Source organism: Magnolia sinica, chromosome 17, assembly GCF_029962835.1.
Source record: "Magnolia sinica isolate HGM2019 chromosome 17, MsV1, whole genome shotgun sequence".
In the NCBI taxonomy this organism is placed as follows: Eukaryota; Viridiplantae; Streptophyta; class Magnoliopsida; order Magnoliales; family Magnoliaceae; genus Magnolia; species Magnolia sinica.
In genome coordinates this window covers 5,600,979-5,619,774 of record NC_080589.1, presented here as the reverse complement: position 1 = coordinate 5,619,774, position 18,796 = coordinate 5,600,979, and the positions used below count along the sequence as shown (strand labels likewise).

At 43.5% G+C, this 18,796-nt stretch overlaps 1 protein-coding gene across 1 annotated transcript in view; it reads right to left on the bottom strand.

Annotated features, from left to right (window-relative positions):
- LOC131231791 (UPF0481 protein At3g47200-like) overlaps positions 1 to 17,970 on the bottom strand; it is a 33,441-nt gene extending 15,471 nt beyond the window's left edge. Inside the window, exon 1 of the mRNA XM_058228096.1 lies at positions 17,526 to 17,970. Within this exon, the coding sequence (XP_058084079.1) occupies positions 17,526 to 17,918 (393 nt within the window). The 5' untranslated portion in view covers positions 17,919 to 17,970. The remainder of the gene's footprint in view (positions 1 to 17,525) is intronic.
- Positions 17,971 to 18,796: the final 826 nt, after the last annotated feature.

Here is an 18,796-nt window from a genome sequence, read left to right as displayed (position 1 = left end):
ATACTTCAATTTTGGACTATGCCTTGAAATGAGCTGGAACACGGATGAACAATATGGATAAAACACATATACCATGATGGGCATTATCTAAAGCTAGACTCCGTGTCATTTCTTGCATTAGTGGGGAAAGAGATGAATTATCTGGGTCCTTACTCTTGCCCGGGTGGTAGACTCTCAGGAGTTTCAACTCCCGGTGAAGGGTTCGAGTACCCATAGGTGGTGAAATTCCACCAGCATGAGTGTGGGGTGTGTGTGCGTGTGTTAAATAAAAGAAAAAAAAAAGAAGATGAAATTATTCCATCTAAAACAACGAGGATGGGGCCAAATTAAAATAGTGGCTCTACCATGATGTATATGTCACTTATCAATGCCGCCCGTTTGTTTTAACAGAATATTTTAAAATATTTTAGTGTATCAACCAAAAAATGAAGTAGATCCCAAGCTTAAGTGGACCACACTACAAGAAACAAACAGTAGTCTGTATAATATCTACCATTGAAAGCTATTTTATATTTTGGGCTCACAACGATGTTTACTTGTTATCAAACCGTTAATTTCATAGAGTCCCAATAACATGGATAAAGTGAAAACACAAAAGTCAGCTTGATCCAAAACTTCTGCAACCCCAAAAACTTTTCAATGGTATATGTTCAATTCCCATCCTTTCCAATAGCGTGGTCCACTTGAGCTATGAATCTTCCTCATTTTTTGCTTCTTGTTCTGAAATAAGCTGGCGGAAGGGTGAATGGTATGGATAAGTCACATACATCATGTTGGGCCCACAGTTTTTACCTTAGTGTTTGGTGATGAATAATTTCCAACAAAGCCTTCACCATCCAATTGAAAAAGATGCAGGAATTATCAAAGAAAATAATAATTACTTATTTAGACGGCTGAATGAACGGTGTGGATAACCGTATTCAATCCACGTCCCTTTCACATGTATACACATAAGCGGGCAGTAACCATCTATATACAATATAAAATTTTGAGGATGAAATTTTTATTAGGTGGGGAGAGCTGTAAGACCCGTATCCTATTCCGTACCGTTCCATAGGCTTCTGCAGTCATCCCGGTTGAATTTCAGCGACCCATGATCTGTTATCGACGTTTGCGCGCGATCCTGAGTCGTGTCTTGTATATCAGAATCGGCTTGCCCCAAGACTTACACCCTTGCGACCACGCCATCGCCATGGTTCCGACGCCATGTCTCGCACGCCGAGGTGATATCCGGACTAGGAGATGTGAGCCCGCATTTAGTACGAGGAAAAACGCCGCACAAGGTTATCTCTACTAAATGTCAAATCGATCCCATCAATCAATCAAAGTACAACCCATCACTCCATCCCATCCTCAAGTACACAAGTCACTCCCTAAGTCGACTCTCTTTTACACAACCCATACCACCCATCACCCATCACTCCCTTACATCACTCCTCTCTCTCTCACTCACTTCACTCCATTCCAAACAACCCATGAGAGCCAACGTCCAAGCTCTCCATGAGAGGAGCCAAGTGTGGCCCAACTTCCTACCACCCAATCCAACCCTTGGATCATCATCCTAACTGTCGAAGTTGTCCCCTTGAAGCTCTAGATTGCATAGGTGGAAGAAAGAGGAGGAGATCAAAGGTGGGTGCTTGTCTATGATTGAATTTGTCATTTCTTTCTTTGATCTTTAATTTTTATTTGCATAGGACCCATCTTGATGTATGTTATAGATCCTAGAGGGGCCCATAGTGGCGGGGTCCCTCCATCACGCCTTCTATCTCCTTCGCTCTCCCTCCTTCTCATTTCATTTTTTTTTAATGGTGATGATGAATGATGGCCCACCTGATGTGGACAGCACATCCAAGCCATCCATAGACCCCATTGTGATGTATGTATTTTATCCATGCCAGGCCTCCATCAGGCTCACTTTGCTGGACTGTCCAGCGCCTATCCATCTGGATAGCCTGCATGAAGGAAGGCAGGAATACCAGCTTTATCTAAAGCTATGCGTCCCAGACGTGAGGACCCACTGAGGCATGTCTTTTATCCATGCCATCCACCGTCCAGACCTTGGACGGTGGTGGGGCCTACATGGATGTATATATCCACACCGTCCGTCCATATCAGAGATGCCATAGGCCTGGACGTGGAAAAAAAAAACGGAAATGTCAGCTTGATTCCCAAATTTTGGATGGGCCACCTATGTAGACCTCTCTTTAATGTATGTATCTGATCCACACCGTTCACCCAATTTACCATCTCATTTTAGGTGTTGAGCCAAAAAATGAAACTAATCTGAATATATGGTGTGCCATAACGTAGAAAAACAATGTTATATAGTGTTAAAATCTTTAGGGCCCACTGAAATGTTTCTGTGCATGAAAATATACACAATATTGGGCTCATTGGACCTGTCTCGAGCCCGAGAACCCCATGGACGGATTGGATCGCCCTGATGTGGGCCCCATCTATGAAATTCCTCTGAAAAATATAAAAATTAAAAAAAAAAAAAAAAAATCATCAAACAGCAGACGCTGTTGCTGTCAGCGTCCAGAGGACGCTGCAGCAAGCAGCGTCCGCTCCTTGGTTGGGCGTAGGGTCCATGGGCCCCACTTCAGGCCACACCTTCATGCGTGTTTAACATTAACACCGTATATCTGATGGGTCCCCTTTATTAATGGGTCACCTCAAAAAAAAATAAAATCAGCCGGCACTTAGGTGGTCCCCACCAACAATCAGCAGGGATTGAAAAGTCTACCATGGAAACCCCTTTGTTTTTGGGTCCAGGAGTTTTGGATCAATATGAAATTTGTTTTTCCTCTGTATTTAGGTCTGTGTGACTTTATCAACAGACTGGATGGAAGATAAATGTTATGGTGGGCCCCACGTGGTACCCACTGCAAGAGGATTGACTGATATACGTAAACACCAACCATATAGCTGCTGTAATTACGTCACAAGCTCTGTGGGTCCCAGCAGCCCCCGCTGCATCACGCCAGTAAGTTTGTGGCCCCATCATGACATATGTGGGGCCTACATGATGTATGTATTTTGTATCTGCACCATCCATATGTGGACGGTGCCATGTGGCCCACACCGTGATGTATCTGATAGCCACGCCGTCCATCTATGTTCTTGAAGGGTAGGGCCTACTTTGATGATGTGATGTATATTCACACGTCCTTCCAATTTTCCCTATCGGTGGGTGGGACCCACCCTGATGTATTTATTTCATCTACACTGTCCAATTGTACTGGACGGTGCTGGACAATGTTTGGACGGTACTGTCTATTGTTTGGGCATACTGGGCAATGTTTTGAGCAGTGTTGATTTCCATGGACAACGTTTGGATGGTGCTGATTTACAAGGGAAATGTTTGGATGGTGCTGATTTATCTGGACAATGTTTGGACCGTGCTGATCATTATTGGTGGGCCATGTGCCCCATGGAATGATAGTATATAGTGATGCATATGTTGCACCTGCAACTACTGAAATGATTTTAGATGTAATCCAAGCTCCCACTTGAGGCTCACCTTGATGTATTTGTGGCCCATCCATGAGGCCCACCTTGATGTATTTGTAGCCCATTCATGAGGCCCAATGTGATGTATATTTAAGGCCCACTTGCGACGTATTTGAGGCCCATGTGTAGGGCCCGCCTATTGCGTATTTGAAGCCCATGGGTCGTGGCCCATTGTGATGTATTCGAGGCCCATGGGGCAAGGCTTGATGTAATAAATTTATGGCTCATGTGCCGAGGCCCATTATGAAATAATTTCGGCCCATGGATACGGCCCATTGAAATGTATTTCTGGCCCATGTGATGCGGCCCATAGTGATGTTTATGTAGCCTTTGTATGAGGCCCATCGCGATGTATATTAGGCCTTTGTGCGAGGCTATGGGCCCACTTTATGTTTAACTCTTTGTGGGCCACTGCTTGGGAGCAATGTTGGTTAAATGGCCACATTGATGGGCAATGATGGTTAAATGTCCTCATTGTGACCTCCCCGTAGGCCTTGTTAAGCCCATTCTCATCATTCTCTTAGTGGGTTAACCCATATAGGTCGGACCCATTCGCCATATACCGATGGTTTCGTGCTATTAGATTTGATATAACCACAGCTGAGGGCCGATCTTTATATTATGGTTGATCGGCTGTTCACCTTGGACCCTGTCTTATTTATATGATGATTATCGGCCGATTATCTATTCCGATTGTCGAGGCCGAGTATTGAGGCCGATTTTGATTGACGTGACCGATTTGCCGATTCTGATTATTGTGACCGATTGCCGATTCCGTAACCGATTTGCCGATTTTGATTATCGATCGATCCCGATTGTCGTGGCCAATTGCCGATTCTGATTGACGTGACCGATTTACCAATTTTGATTATCAATCGTTTCCGATTATTGTGACCGATTGCTAATTGACATGACCGATTTACCGATTCTGATTATCGATCGATTCCGATTATTGTGACCGATTGCTGATTCCGTGACCGATTTGCCGATTCTGAATATCGACCGATCCTGATTTTTGTGGTCGATTGTCGATTCCGATTGACGTAACCGATTTGCCGATTCTGATTATCGATCTATTCCGATTATCGTGGCCAATTGCCGATCTCGATTGTCGTGACCGATTCACCGATTCTGATTATCGATCGGTTTCAATTGTCGAGGCCGATTGTATAGGCCAATTTCGAGTGTTGATTCCGATTGTGGAGACCCATATGATGTATATGCAACCCGTAGTTGAGGCCTACTGTGATGTATTCATGGCCCATGGGCAAGGCCCATTATAGTATATTCGTGGCCTATGGGCAAGGCCATTATGATATATATTAGGCCTATGATGCATTACGCATTTGATGTATTCGAGACCCATGTGTAGGGCTCATGGGACATGACCCATCCAATGTATATAGGCCCATGTGATGCAGCCCATGTGATGTGTACTAGGCTATGAGGTGCGGCCCATTATGATAGTATGAGGCCCATTGTGGTGCATTTAAGGGCTAGGTTATGGAGCCCATTGTGATGTATCTTAGACCCATGTGAGAGGCCCATCGTGATGTGTATTAAGCTCTTAAGTGAGGCTCATGGTGTTGTATATTTGGCCCTTGTGTGAGGTCATAGGTCCACTATATGTTAGGCTTTATGTGGGTCATTCCTTGGGGGCAATGTTGGTTAAATGTCCACATTGTTAAGGTCGATTGTCGATGCCGGTTATTGATACCGATTTATGAGTATGTGACAGCATAGCATCATGATACATGCCCATACACATCATCTGCATGTTTGTTATGAGATGTGGTTAACCATTGCATACGTCATTGGACAGGTTATTATGAGACTCCCTGATAGGCAGAGATTATTCATATGAGTGCACGGTATGCACAAGATTGATGCATGACTGGATTGTATGACTCATGCATCTTACATTGTGTGTTGTGATTATTGTATGCCCTAGCGACATCAGGGCCGTAGCCTCCACAGGTATTTTGTGGATGGCCAGATGGGACACCGAAAATCTGTTCTACATGGGGTGCTATACATATCCTTGGGTGAAAGTCTCTAAACCCTCTTGGTTCCAGAGGTTGCTCCAACGTCTACACCGAATGGATGCATAAGCACATGAGGGCTGTATACCGTTAGGCCGCGTCTCCCACTGTGTCGTGGTCAGTTGGAAGGGGGTACGGCCTTACCTGCCCGAGAGGAGGGGACAATGCTAGGCTGAGTCTGACCAGCTCGAGGAATAGGTCCGCTATCGACGAGCCGAGCTCAATATTGGTAGGCAGATAGTGAGGTTTCTTTCACTCACCTTGTTGCGCGCGATGGGGCGGCAAATATTGAGGTCTCTTCCACTCACCTTGTTGCGCGCAATGGGGCAGCAATCTGGTTTAGAGTGTAATAGACCCTGTGATTTCCCAGAGAGGAACCATACTGATATATGGACTTATTGAGTAAGAGTTGCATACTCATGCATTCATTTCATTCACTATCCACTCAGGCTGATGGTGCGCAACTATTTGTTACGTGTACCTCCACAATGGCCAGGATTTCGGTTGGGGTGCACGACTAACCTGAGATCAGGAGTTTACCACATTGAGTCTGACTATCCAAATTTAGGTATGAAACTGGTTTGGATAGAAGTCCCTTGTGATGGACCTCATAGCTTGCGATACTACGTACTATCATCCCGACTTCACACTTCAGGATGATCATTTCATTCGCACCGCATAATTGAATTACATTCGCGGCATACGACATTTTGGGTTACCTAAGTTTCTGTATTTATATGGTTTAGATACGGTATCTGATATTTGACTCTTTATGACTCCTCATTTGTATAGTTGATCTGTATCGCTATTCTGATATTGTTCCTTATTTGTATAGTTGATTTGTATTGCGTATTATAATATTGTTTGACTCATGGACTTGTCAATATTTTCACTTACTCTGATAACGTATGATTCATGATCTTGCGCCTATTTCGACATTATATGATTAAGGCTTTGCGTTGAATACTTAATACTTACCTTGTGCACACACTTTCACAACCCACTAAGCTTTCTATAAGCTTATACATGATAGATGCGTGCAGGTGGCATTAGGTTGCAGCAGCACTGAGCTTGGAGCATGCAGCGGACCTCTGGAGCTTTGATTTTTGACATATGTATTTCCTTTTCAGCACTGTATTCAACTATTTATATTAGTGGATATATGATGATGATGTTGCCTTTATGATTTGGGTATTCTTGTGGTTATGCCTATTAAGAGTTAAATGTACATTGAAAAAAAAAACCTCCTTGTAGGATCCCAGGATCGGAATCTAGCGTATGGATGCTAGGAGGCGAGAATGGGTACTACGGAGGCTGTCGGCACTGGATTCGACTATCGGAATTCCTGTGAATCCGATTTTCGGGTTTAGGGCGTGACATAAAATTTCAATTAAATAATTAGGAACTGTTCAAATATGACAAGTCCCTCTTATGATAGGTACGATCACGTCTTGCGTGGGTGTTGCACTAGTTTAACCATAACTTCTTGTGATACCAAGATAGTTGAATCATCCAGATTCTTGAGGTTTTTGCATATTTTACATCTATAAATTAGATGAATGGTGTGGATCTAACCACACATATGTCGATGACCCCTCTTAACCTTTTACACCAATTGATACCAACACATACGCAGAAAATTTGAAATTTCTTTATTAAACACTTTTAGATCTGACAATACAATTGTCACGCCCTAAACTTGAAAACCGGGCTCACAAAATTCCCGATCGCCGAATCTGGTGCCAACAGCCTCCGTAGTACCTCATTCTCGGCTCCCAGCACTCATACGCCAAGTTTCGATCTTGGGAACCTACAAGGAGGATTTTCAGTACGTACATTTATCTCATAAGAAGCACAACCACAAGTTTACCCAAATTACAAAGGCAACATCATCATCACATATCCACTAATATAAACAGTTGATTACAGTGCTGAAAGAAAAATATACATATATCGAAAATCAAAGCTCCAGAAGACCGCTGCATGCTCCAAGCTCAACCTTGCTATGATATAACGCGACCTGCACGCATCTATCATGCATAAGCTTAGAGCTGGGCATCGGTTCGGATCGGATCGGATTGGGTCCAACTCGATCCGATCCGAATTCTCAATGGCCTGACCCGAACTCGATTCAATCTGGGACCGAGTCCGGGTCGCCTGACTCGGACCGATCTGAAATGCACATTGCCTAATCCAATCCGAGTCTGACTCGGTCAGGAAAATTGAGTCGGATCGAATCAGATGATACTTGCAATCTCACCAAAGTAGCATATTCTCCATCTTCTCCCTTTGACATCAGCTCAAAGTGGGTCCCACTTTCGACCACTTTGCAATTTTTCAGGATAATGATCTTATCGACATCGCGGATCGTTGACAACCTGTGTGCGACTATGATCGATGTCCAGTCTAGAAGTAGGAGGAGTCCTAGTTGTACATGCAGAGGGAATCAATGACAAATGCGAAGAAACGTCATCCAACGTGGCAGAAAAAGAATCGGAGAGTGGAGATGAGTGGAGCCAAGATTGTTAAAATAAGCATGAGGTAAAGAGAGACACGACATTTTCCTCTTTTACTGGTGAAGGTGTCGTGGATGGTGTGGTTTTTAATGGGAAGGAGTGGGAAAGCTTTTAAGAGAGAGAGAGAGAGGTGCTGTGCGCACGGGAAAAAGAAAGGTAAGTGTGGGGTGCGCAATTTTCTCGTGTTGTCTTGTTTGACTATCCGTTGCAGCGCACTGCTCCATGTCAATGCTCCCTCCACCACTCCTTATGCAACATCTCCCTTAGAAAAAATAAAAATAAAAAATCTTATAAATAGATTTCCCTCCTTGCATAACCCCATTTCCTCTTACAAGATTTTCCATTCTCTCTCTCTCTCTCTCTCTCTCTCTCTCTCTCTGTCTATCTCTCTCTGTTTTGGAGAAGGATTTCGATGGCAGTACAGGCACAATACCCATCAAAAGCTTTCAAGTAAGCATTTCTTTTGCTATTTGAAATGTTTTAGAAACGATATGAATCGGTTTCAATTTGGATTCGAGAGGTTATTGATCATCCATTCTTGATTCTCTCGAGCGCCTGCTACACCACAAGTTCAGATTCCGCTTCTAGTGCGCTCGTGGCATCATCTAGAAGCAGAATCTTTGGATTTCTAAGCACTGCTCTAGTAATGGCAATCCGCTGCTTCTGTCCTCCTGAAAGCTGAGTCCCTCCCTCTCCCACCTTAAATTCACAGAAACACCATGACTAAATAGAAACAAATACACATGTAGACGTGGGCCCCACTATAGAAACAAATACATCCGGTCCGGATTGGATCGGTTCGAATCGGATCCAATCGGATCGGGTTTCAGATCAGATCGGGTCGGATTAGGTCCAATCCGAACTCGACTCGAAAAAATTTCAAATCTGGATAGGGCTACCCGATCCGCACCGATCCAGGTTGTCAGTTCGGTTCAAATCGGGTTAGATCTGGTCGAATCGGGTTAGATCCACCGGATCGGGTCGGAAATGCCCTGCTCTACATAAGCTTATAGAAAGTTTAGAGGGTGGTATAAGTGTGCGCGCAAGGTAAGTGCCAAGTATACAATATCAGAGTAATGCGGAAACATGCTGGTAAGTCCATAAATACCATTAGCCTTATCCAGGCTATGTGATGCAAAAAGATAATAAGCCAATATCATATACTGAGGAAACAATGTAAATCAGTTATGCAATGTAGAGACATAATAAGCCAAATATCATATACTGAGAATGCAATGTAACATACAAATCCTTGGGAGTCCACGAATGTCGTCAACCTCATCTAAGCCATGTAGCAACCCAGAATACCATATGCCGCGGACGTAATACAATATGCAGTATGAATGAAATGACCAAGCTGAAGTGTGAAGTTGGGATGATAGTACGTAGTATCGCAGGCTACGGGGTCTATCACAAGAGACTTCTATCCAAACCAGTCTCATACCTAAATTTGGATAAATAGACTAAATGTGGTAAACTCCTGACCTCAGGTTGGTCGCGCGCCCCAACCGAAATCCTGGCCATTGTAAAGGTACACATCAATTAGTTGCGTACCACCAGCTTAAGTGGATAGTGAATGAATGAATGAATGAGTAAAATGCTGAGTATGCAACTCCTACTCAATAAGTCCACATATCAGTACTGTACATCTCTGGGACCATCACTAGGGTCTAATACACTCTACACGCAATCGTCGCCCACTAGACGTGTAATCATGCAAATGGAAAAGACCTCACTATCCGCCTGGCCAGTAGTCATCCAATATCTACTTGACACGTCGATAGCAGACCCATTTATGAGCTGATCAAACTCAGCCTAGCTATGCCTCTTACCCTCGGGCAGGTAAGGTTACACTCCCTTCCAATCGACTATGACACAGTAGGAAATGTGGCCTACTGGTATTCGACGCTCGAGCGCTCATGTATCCACTCGATTTCGACGTTGAAGAGTTTCCTGGCCATGAAGGTTTAGGAATTTTTACCCAGGGACATCTATGATGCTTGTATGCCAGAACCAAACATTTCCAGTGTCCTATCTGGCCATCCATGACATGCCTGTGGAGGCCACGACCCTGATGTCGCTAGGGCTTACGGTGGTCATATCACAAAATGAAAGATGCATGAGTCACACAGTCCAATCATCAACCCTATGCATACCGAGTGCTGATGTGGGACGACTCCACCTATTAGGGAGTCCCATGAACAACCTGCCCTATGGCATATGCAATGGTCAACCACATCTCAAACATGCAGATGATGCTGATGGGCATATATTATGATGTTATGCTGTCATATACGCATAATCGGTATCGATAACCGGTATCGATAATCAACATCGATAATCAGCCTCGATGATCAGCATCGGCCTCGATAATCGGCATCGATAATCAGCATCGATAATCGGCACCGATACAGTATCGATAATCAGCCTCAATAATCAACATCAATAATCGACCTAACAAAGGGCCTAAGGGAAGGTCACAATGTGGACATTTAGCCATCATTACCCATCAATGTGGACATTTAACCAACATTGCTCTTAAGGAGTGGCCTACATAAAACCTAAAATATAGTGAGGCCATGACCTCATATAAGGGCCTAATATACATCACATCGGGCTATATCATATGGGCCTCAAATACATCACAATGGACCGCATCACATGGGCCTAATACATATCACAATTTGCCGCATATAAGGACCTCATATATATCGTATTGGGCCACACTCATGGGCCTCATACACATCATAATGGACCTCATATACATCACCATGTGCCTCATCACATGGGCTTCAAATACAACACATCGGGTCTCATCAACGGGCCGCACCAATGGGCCTCATAAACATCAAGTGGGCCGCATCAACGGGTCGTACCAATGGATCTCGTATATACATCAAGTGGGCCACATCAATGGGCCACACCAATGGTCCTCATAAACATCAAGTGGGTTGCACCAATGGGCCGCACCAATGGGCCTTATATATATCAAGTGGGCTACATCAAACGGGCTGCACAAATGGGCCTCATAAACATCAAGTGGGCCGCATCAATGGGCCGCACCAATGGGCCTCATATACATCAAGTGGGCCATATCAATAGGCCGCACCAATGGGTCTCATAAACATCAAGTGGGCTGCACCAATGGGCCTCATATACATCAAGTGGGCCGCATCAACGGGCCGCACCAATGAGCGTCATAAACATTAAGTGGGCCGCACCAATGACCCTCATATATATCAAGTGGGCCGCATTAACGGGCCGCACCAATGGGCCTCATAAACATCAAGTGGGCCACATCAACGGGCCGCACCAATGGGCCTCCTATACATTAAGTGGGCCACATCAACGGGCCGCATTAATAGGCTTCATAAACATCAAGTGGGCCACATCAACGAGCTGCACCAATGGGCCTCATATACATTAAGTGGGCCGCATCAACGGGCCGCACCAATGGGTCTCATAAACATCAAGTGGGCCGCATCAACGGGCCACACTAATGGGCCTCATATACACCAAGTGGGTCACATTAATGGGCCTCATAAACATCAAGTGGGCAACATCAACGGGCCGCACCAATGGGCCTCATAAACATCAAGTGGGCTGCATCAACGAGTCGCACCAATGGGCCTCATATACATCAAGTGGGCCACACCAATGGCCTCAAATACATCATAAAGGGCCTCTCATATGGGCCTAACATACATCACATCAAGGTGGGGCCCACATATCAATTAAAGGTCATTTTAGAGCATTTCCAAAAATAAATTCCATCGAAAGATCATCTGGACCATACCATAAATAACAGTGGAGATAATGATTTTCACTGTTTAAATTCGCGGGGCCCACCATTTTATTTTCTGATCATAAGGTCAAAAAGACCTGGATTAAGAGGAAAAATAAATTTCATATTGATCCAAACTTTTGTGACCCCAAAAAGGGTTTCAATGGTGGACGTTCACTCTACACTGTTTTCTGCGGTGTGGTCCACCTGATCATCAGATATGCTTCATTTTTCTATCCCAAGCCTTAAGATGAGCTTGCCAAATGGATGGACGGTTTTGGATGGAACACATCCATCATGGTAGGGCTACTGGCCATCCAGCAGATGGACGGCCCTGATATAACACATGCCATAGTGGGGCCCACAGGATTTGCTGACATCTTCAGCAGGGTCCCCACCATCCAGATGGATAGTCGGGATTCCATCAGAGGTGGGTCCCACCTGATGGACGAACAGTGTGGATGTAACCCACATATATCGTGTGGGGCCCACCGAAATTGCTGCGTACAACAGCTATATAGCTAGTGTGTAGTACGCCAGCTGGTCCATTTCCAGATAGGTGGGTCCCACGTGGGGCCCACCACACAAACCAATATAGTATATAATGTATATATTATAATATTATATATATATATATATATATTATAGTTGTTTGTTGTGTTTTCCCTTACACAGCCCCTGTTGGACGTCCAATGTATGGATGTAATACATTCATCAAGGTGGGGTCCACATACATGTGGCCCACCAACCACATATATTGAGGTGGCCCCACTTATACGTGGTCCTCAGATGGACGGTGTGGATCTAATCCATTCATCACGGTGGGGTCCATACGTCCTAAAATGGACGGTATGGATATAATACATACGTCATAGGTGGGCCACTCGCATCATCATCATCACCAAAAGAGAGAGAGAGAGAGAGAGAGAGAGAGAGAGAGAGAGAGAGAGAGACGGTGTAGTTGAGGGACCCCGCCACTATGGGCCCCTCTTAGATCATAACACATACATCAAAGTGGGTCCCATCATAAGTGGGCCCTAAATCTAAATTATGATCTAGAGCTATGAACACCCATCGATTCTGCTTCTTCTAGGCTCCATGGACTCCTTAGCTCCTAGACTTCAACTTTGATGGAGGATGATGGAGATTGAAGGGCTAGGATGAGAGATGAAAGGGGTAGAAAGTGGGCCACACCATAGCTTCTTCATGGGCAGCTTGGACGTTGGCTCTCATGGGTTGCTTGAGAAAAATGGTTTGAGAGAGAGAGAGAGAGGTGATGTAAGAGTGAGAGGGATGTGTGTACTTGACTAGGTATGTGTTACTTTGACTTTGGGTGAGAGAGGGATGGGTGTTGTACTTGACTGATTGATGAGATTGATTTAAGATTTGGTAGAGATTCTCTTGCGCGGAGTTTTCCTTGAAATAAACGCGAGCCCACATCTCCTGGCATGGGTATCACATCGACACGCGAGATACGGCGTTGGAACCGTTACGACAGCACGGTCGCAAGAGTATAAGTCTCGGGTCGGGCCGACTCAGATCGATAGGATGCTACTCAGGGTCATGGGCAAATGTCGATTACAGATCGCGAGTCGCTGAAATTTGACAGGGAGGACCGCGGGAGTCTAAGGAATGGTACGGTCTAGGATATGGGTCTTACAATAATCTTATAACCGATTTAGCCTGTTCATTGCATTGTCTAAAAATTAAATTCTAATTTTACCAAAATCGATAATAACTAATCTATCTTACAAATATAAATCTATCATCATTCAATAGAGCACTTTATTGTGCCAAAACTTGACCATTTGCACAGAGAATTGATTATCTTCATTCAAGCATGTACGATGGCCAAATGACTAATCTAAACCATTCATCGCACATATCTAGCCATGCATTACATTAACATTATTAAAATTATAAAGGTACCAACCTGAAATTGTTTTTCGATGAATCTTCTCTCTTTTTCTCAGTTGTACGTAGTGTGTTTTTTGGTTAACATTTGAGTTGGAGTAGAACTCCTCTTATGATACTTTCCTTAAAAGGAAATGCTCGTTGGGAGGCTGAGAGATACGGGAAGAAAGTCAGAGAGATAAAAGGAAGGTAGATTAGGAATATAGATAAGATAAGATACTAGAATTAAATAGGAGACTAAAGATAGGGTTTTGGATAAGAGGGAGAGATAAGATTCGAAATCTCTCTCTCTCAATTTCAAATTTAAAATAATAATAATAATTTTTTATTTTTATTTTATTTTATTTAAAAACCATGTGTGCTACACACACTACCATGGACCCCACAGAACAAGGTAGGCCACAGACCTTATATGTGTGTGTGTTTGTATTATGCAAAGTAATTAAAGATGGACCACAAAAATAAATTCAAAAAGATACAAAGCATAAATGGGCTAGAAAAGTAGTCACATGCATATCAAAGGTAGTCCACAAGGAACACACATGCAAAACATCATAATAATGTACAATCATTTGGGCAATGTAGATCATCAGTAACATAGGTGGGTTAGAAAAGCAGTCATATGCATAGTAAACGTGGGATGCAAGGAACACATGTGCAAAAGATTAGATTCGTTGATGACGCTAAGTCTCAATCTGCTCGAAGAATTAAGGGAAAAGGCACAACTGAGGTTCCTTGCCTACCAACAAAGGGTTGTTCGTTATTACAACACAATGGTTAAAGTATAGAGATTCTAAGCAGGAGACTTGGTATTTTGAGAAATCCTTTAGAGCACCAAGGAGCCTGGCTCAGGAGCTAGCCATAGGACTGAGTTGGTAAGGACCTTAAAAGGTCACCGGTATAGTCCACCTACGGACATACTGGCTAGAAGACATACAAGGGCGACCCTTAGTAGCACATCCATAGAACGTCGAGCACCTAAAGATAAAATATTAGTAAGAAGATATCTAAGGAGTCTTATGAAGATATCTCGACAAGCTGAACCAATTCTACTTGTAAAACTTCCCTTCTCGAATTTAAGAAAAAACGTATTTATGTTCAATCATCATCCTATTAAGTTTATATGCTCGGCTATCAATCTACCAAGTTTATTCGCCTGACCATTAATCTACTAAGTTTATCTACTAGGATCATTAAGTGTACATGCTCAGTCATTAATAGAAGAAAATAGGTAGAAACACATGTTGAGGGTCAAAATTGCATATTAGACCCCAATTATTACCTGATTTTACAAACATGATACTGTTTAACATCCTATTTTAATAATGTTTGTGTTGCAAGGTGAATTTAGGAGCCTGGATTGAAAAAGGGTACTAAAAGCATAGATTTAACGCTCAGAAATTACGAAGGCAAGGGACGGATTCCAGGAGACTGAGATCGAAAATTTACACACCAGAGATCTGAGAAAATCAAGTGAACAACGATAAAGAGGCCTAAAAGTTGTCCTGAACGCAAGATCACATGGTGTCCACCATCCGTTTGGCTCGAAACTTTATATAGCCCGAGGACCCTAAATTAATCGTACATGTCGAATTTCAGTAATTAGATCCTTGTGGAAGTGGCTCAATGGACAGATCAGCCCATAAAACACTGATCTGGGGCCCACCTGATATCTGGATATACTTCAACTTTGGTCTCAACCCCTTAAATGGGATGAAAAAACGGATGGACGGATCAGATTTCTCACAAGCATCATAATGGACCCCATAAGGGACGTGCGAGTGCATAAGCGGTGCACTCCCGCACCACACCAAACCCAAGAGATGGGTCAGAGCACGTTGACTCGACTTCTCTTGCACAAAATGCCCAGCGAGCGGGCACTATTCGACGGACGAAGCTAGTGGGCCCCACCCATCACCCATATGCTTGATCTGAACCGTCCATTCAATCAAGGGGGGGGGGGGGGGGAACGACCTTAGAAATGGAGTCTTTATGGTCCCATGCACGTTTACACACGTAAATCGGTGGAAAATGTAGGATGAACAGTGAGTTGATTTGATACAGTGGGCCACACCAAAACTCGACCAAAACCACTCCTTTCCAACTGATTTTTCGCCAGGAATATAATTAATGGGGTGGATTTCCCCAAAAACATCACTGTGGGGCCCACCGAGCACCTCAGGGTAATTCCAACGCAAGTACATGCGTAACGCGCGTCTAGATGATCCAGGCCGTTCTGTGTCAATGGCTAGGATCGGTCTAATGATCTTGACCGTCCAAACCAATCCTAGGGAATGTCTGACTGTCACCAAGGAGTTTGAATGATTCAGATCCCGGTAATGGATCAGTTATCAACATCAAAAGCAAGCCAAACATGGTTCCTCCAATGTTGCTACGTAAACAGGTTACGCACGTAACCTGTATCTCCCTCGACTCCAGCACCGAGGTCCAGCCTCTATAAAAAGGGAGAGAGAGGGCGTGGAGAAGATCATCTTGGGCCATGGAGAGAGAGAGAGAGAGAGAGAGAGAGAGAGAGAGAGAGAGAGAGAGGGTGAACAACTGGGCAGTTTTCTTCTTTTCTCCTTCTTTTCTTCTTTATTTTCCTTGATGTTTATTTCAGATTTAGCTTGATCATGACTATGTCAGGCTAAACCTCTTAGCTAGGGCTAAGATGTGAAGCTTGTAGTGTGATGGGTAGTTTTCTATGGCTTTGATTCATGTTAAGTTGAACTGACTTTGATTCTAGTGTAATTAATAGGAATGCTTTCAGTTTTTAATGGGTTTATTGTGACTTAAATTACAATAGATCTGCGATAGCTTTAAACATGTTGTTTTCATTATTGAGATTATAAGCGTAGGAACCCTATTGTTCACCATCATCTCCGGGGCATGGTTGGATGATGAAATTCTTCCTAACGTTCATAACTCTCTCAGATTGGATGTGGATTGGTTAAATTCTATTGTTTGTTTTATCTTATAAGCATAGTTTTGTGATGGAATCGATTCTAATTCTCATACCTTTCTAGATCAAATAAAGTTCATAGTTGATTTTTAAGGTTATATCTTCCAACTAGATGAAGATGGGACTCTAATTCCAGTTATGTTCATGAATTATGCATAGATATCCCTGATCTCTACAAGTGGATCCTTGGCACCCTAGTTTCTCACCTTTGAATTTTACAAGTTTTAGTTTAATATTTCACCATTATTCTCTTAATTTTCTCTAGTTTAGATTACATCTTCTTCTAGTTCTACTTCTAGTTACTTTCAGAATACGTACAAGGTTCAATCCCTATGGATTCAACATCGATCTTACTGAGATTATTATTACATCGCGACCCTACACTTGGGGTTGTAAACAACACACTACACATTGAAATAGGAGATAAAAAGTTAAGTAAAAATTCTTTTTCATTAAGAAGAAAACACTATTATAAAAGCTACTAAAATACATGAATACAAAGATAACTGCAGACTATGGGGGCTCTTTGGCATCAACAACGACGGTTTCGGGGCTTTGACGACATCCTCATCTAGACACCCCAAGTCAAGCTCGGGATATTGATGTTGAAGGTCTTCTCGGCAATGCTAAAAGCCAGCACTAAACGACTCCTCCAATTTTGAATGGAGAAAGAACTTCATTGCAGAATGAATACCGGGCTCCTCCTCTTTTTGCTCGATCGGATTGCATGTGAGAAACAGCTCGACAATGAAGCAAGCATCAAGAACCATCATTTTCACAAACTCGTTGCCCACCTGGGAACCGATATTGTCGGAGTAGCAACTTCCCGCTTTATCCTCCAATTCCTCCATCGCCTTGAGGTAGTCCTCCAACCGATGGTTGGGTTTACCGGAGAGGAATGAATGTAGGTACAACCATTTGTTCTCTTCCATTCCTTGTAGGCTCTTATTGCCGTGATGGTATGGGCCGATCGACACCATCTGAGGCTCATAAGCAACCTTGTTTACTTGCTGGATTCTTTGTGGGACTATATAGATGGTGGGTGGATCTCCACGTCTGAGCTTGGAAACGAATGCGGTGACCGATATCATCATGGAATCGGCTAGTGCTTGCCTACCTGGGGTTAGGCAACTCGGTCTCCGGGAGGCATTGGTCGATTTGTTCGCTTCCTCTTCTATTTCAGGCATCTTGAACGACAGCTATAGGGCTTACGATTCGTGATACACTGATTTTAGTCCTTCGCTGCCGTTGGACATTTATCATCATCTGACATCTTATTTTAAAAGCGTTTGGATTTCCTTTGACCCCAATTCCATACTGCACCAGCCAGTAGCAGGGACTATGTGGAGCCCACCATGATGTACGTGTTTTATCCCTGTCATCCGTCCATTTTTTTTCCATATCATTTTAGGATATGATTATGAACCCAAAAACGTGGAAGATTCAAGGCTCAAGCGAAAAACACTGGGGATTGAACGCCCACGTTTAAAAACTTCTTGGGAGCCGCAGAAGTTTTGATCAAGCTGATATTGGAATTTTCCTTCTTCCAGGTCCATGTGACCTTATGAACAGGCTGCTGGATGTCATATAAACAACAAGGTGCATCCCAAGAGCGTTTAAATGCTGGAACCATTATCACCACTTTGCAAATAAACATCACGGTGGGTCCCAAGAACATTTAAATGGTAGCATCATTATCATCACTACTTCTTGTGGTGTGGTCCACTTGAGCATTGGATCTGCATCCTTTTTGGGCTTGTGCTGTAAAATGATATGTCAAATTGGATGAATGACACAGATGGGCCTCACAAAGCACCTCCCAAGACCAAGTCCTACCCCTCCCAAGATGTAATCCGCATCCGATTTTCTCCCTCCTGGATGGACTCGGTCCAAGCAAGGGCTCTATGCTAAATTGCCAATGCAACCCCACCAAAAGCAGCAGTGACAATTGGGGCTTGCTTGGGCCCACCGTCATGTTTATTCGCCATTCGATCCAACTGTTCATGAAGGTCACATGGACGTGGATGAAGGGAAACCATACATTAATAAAGGGAAACCATACAAT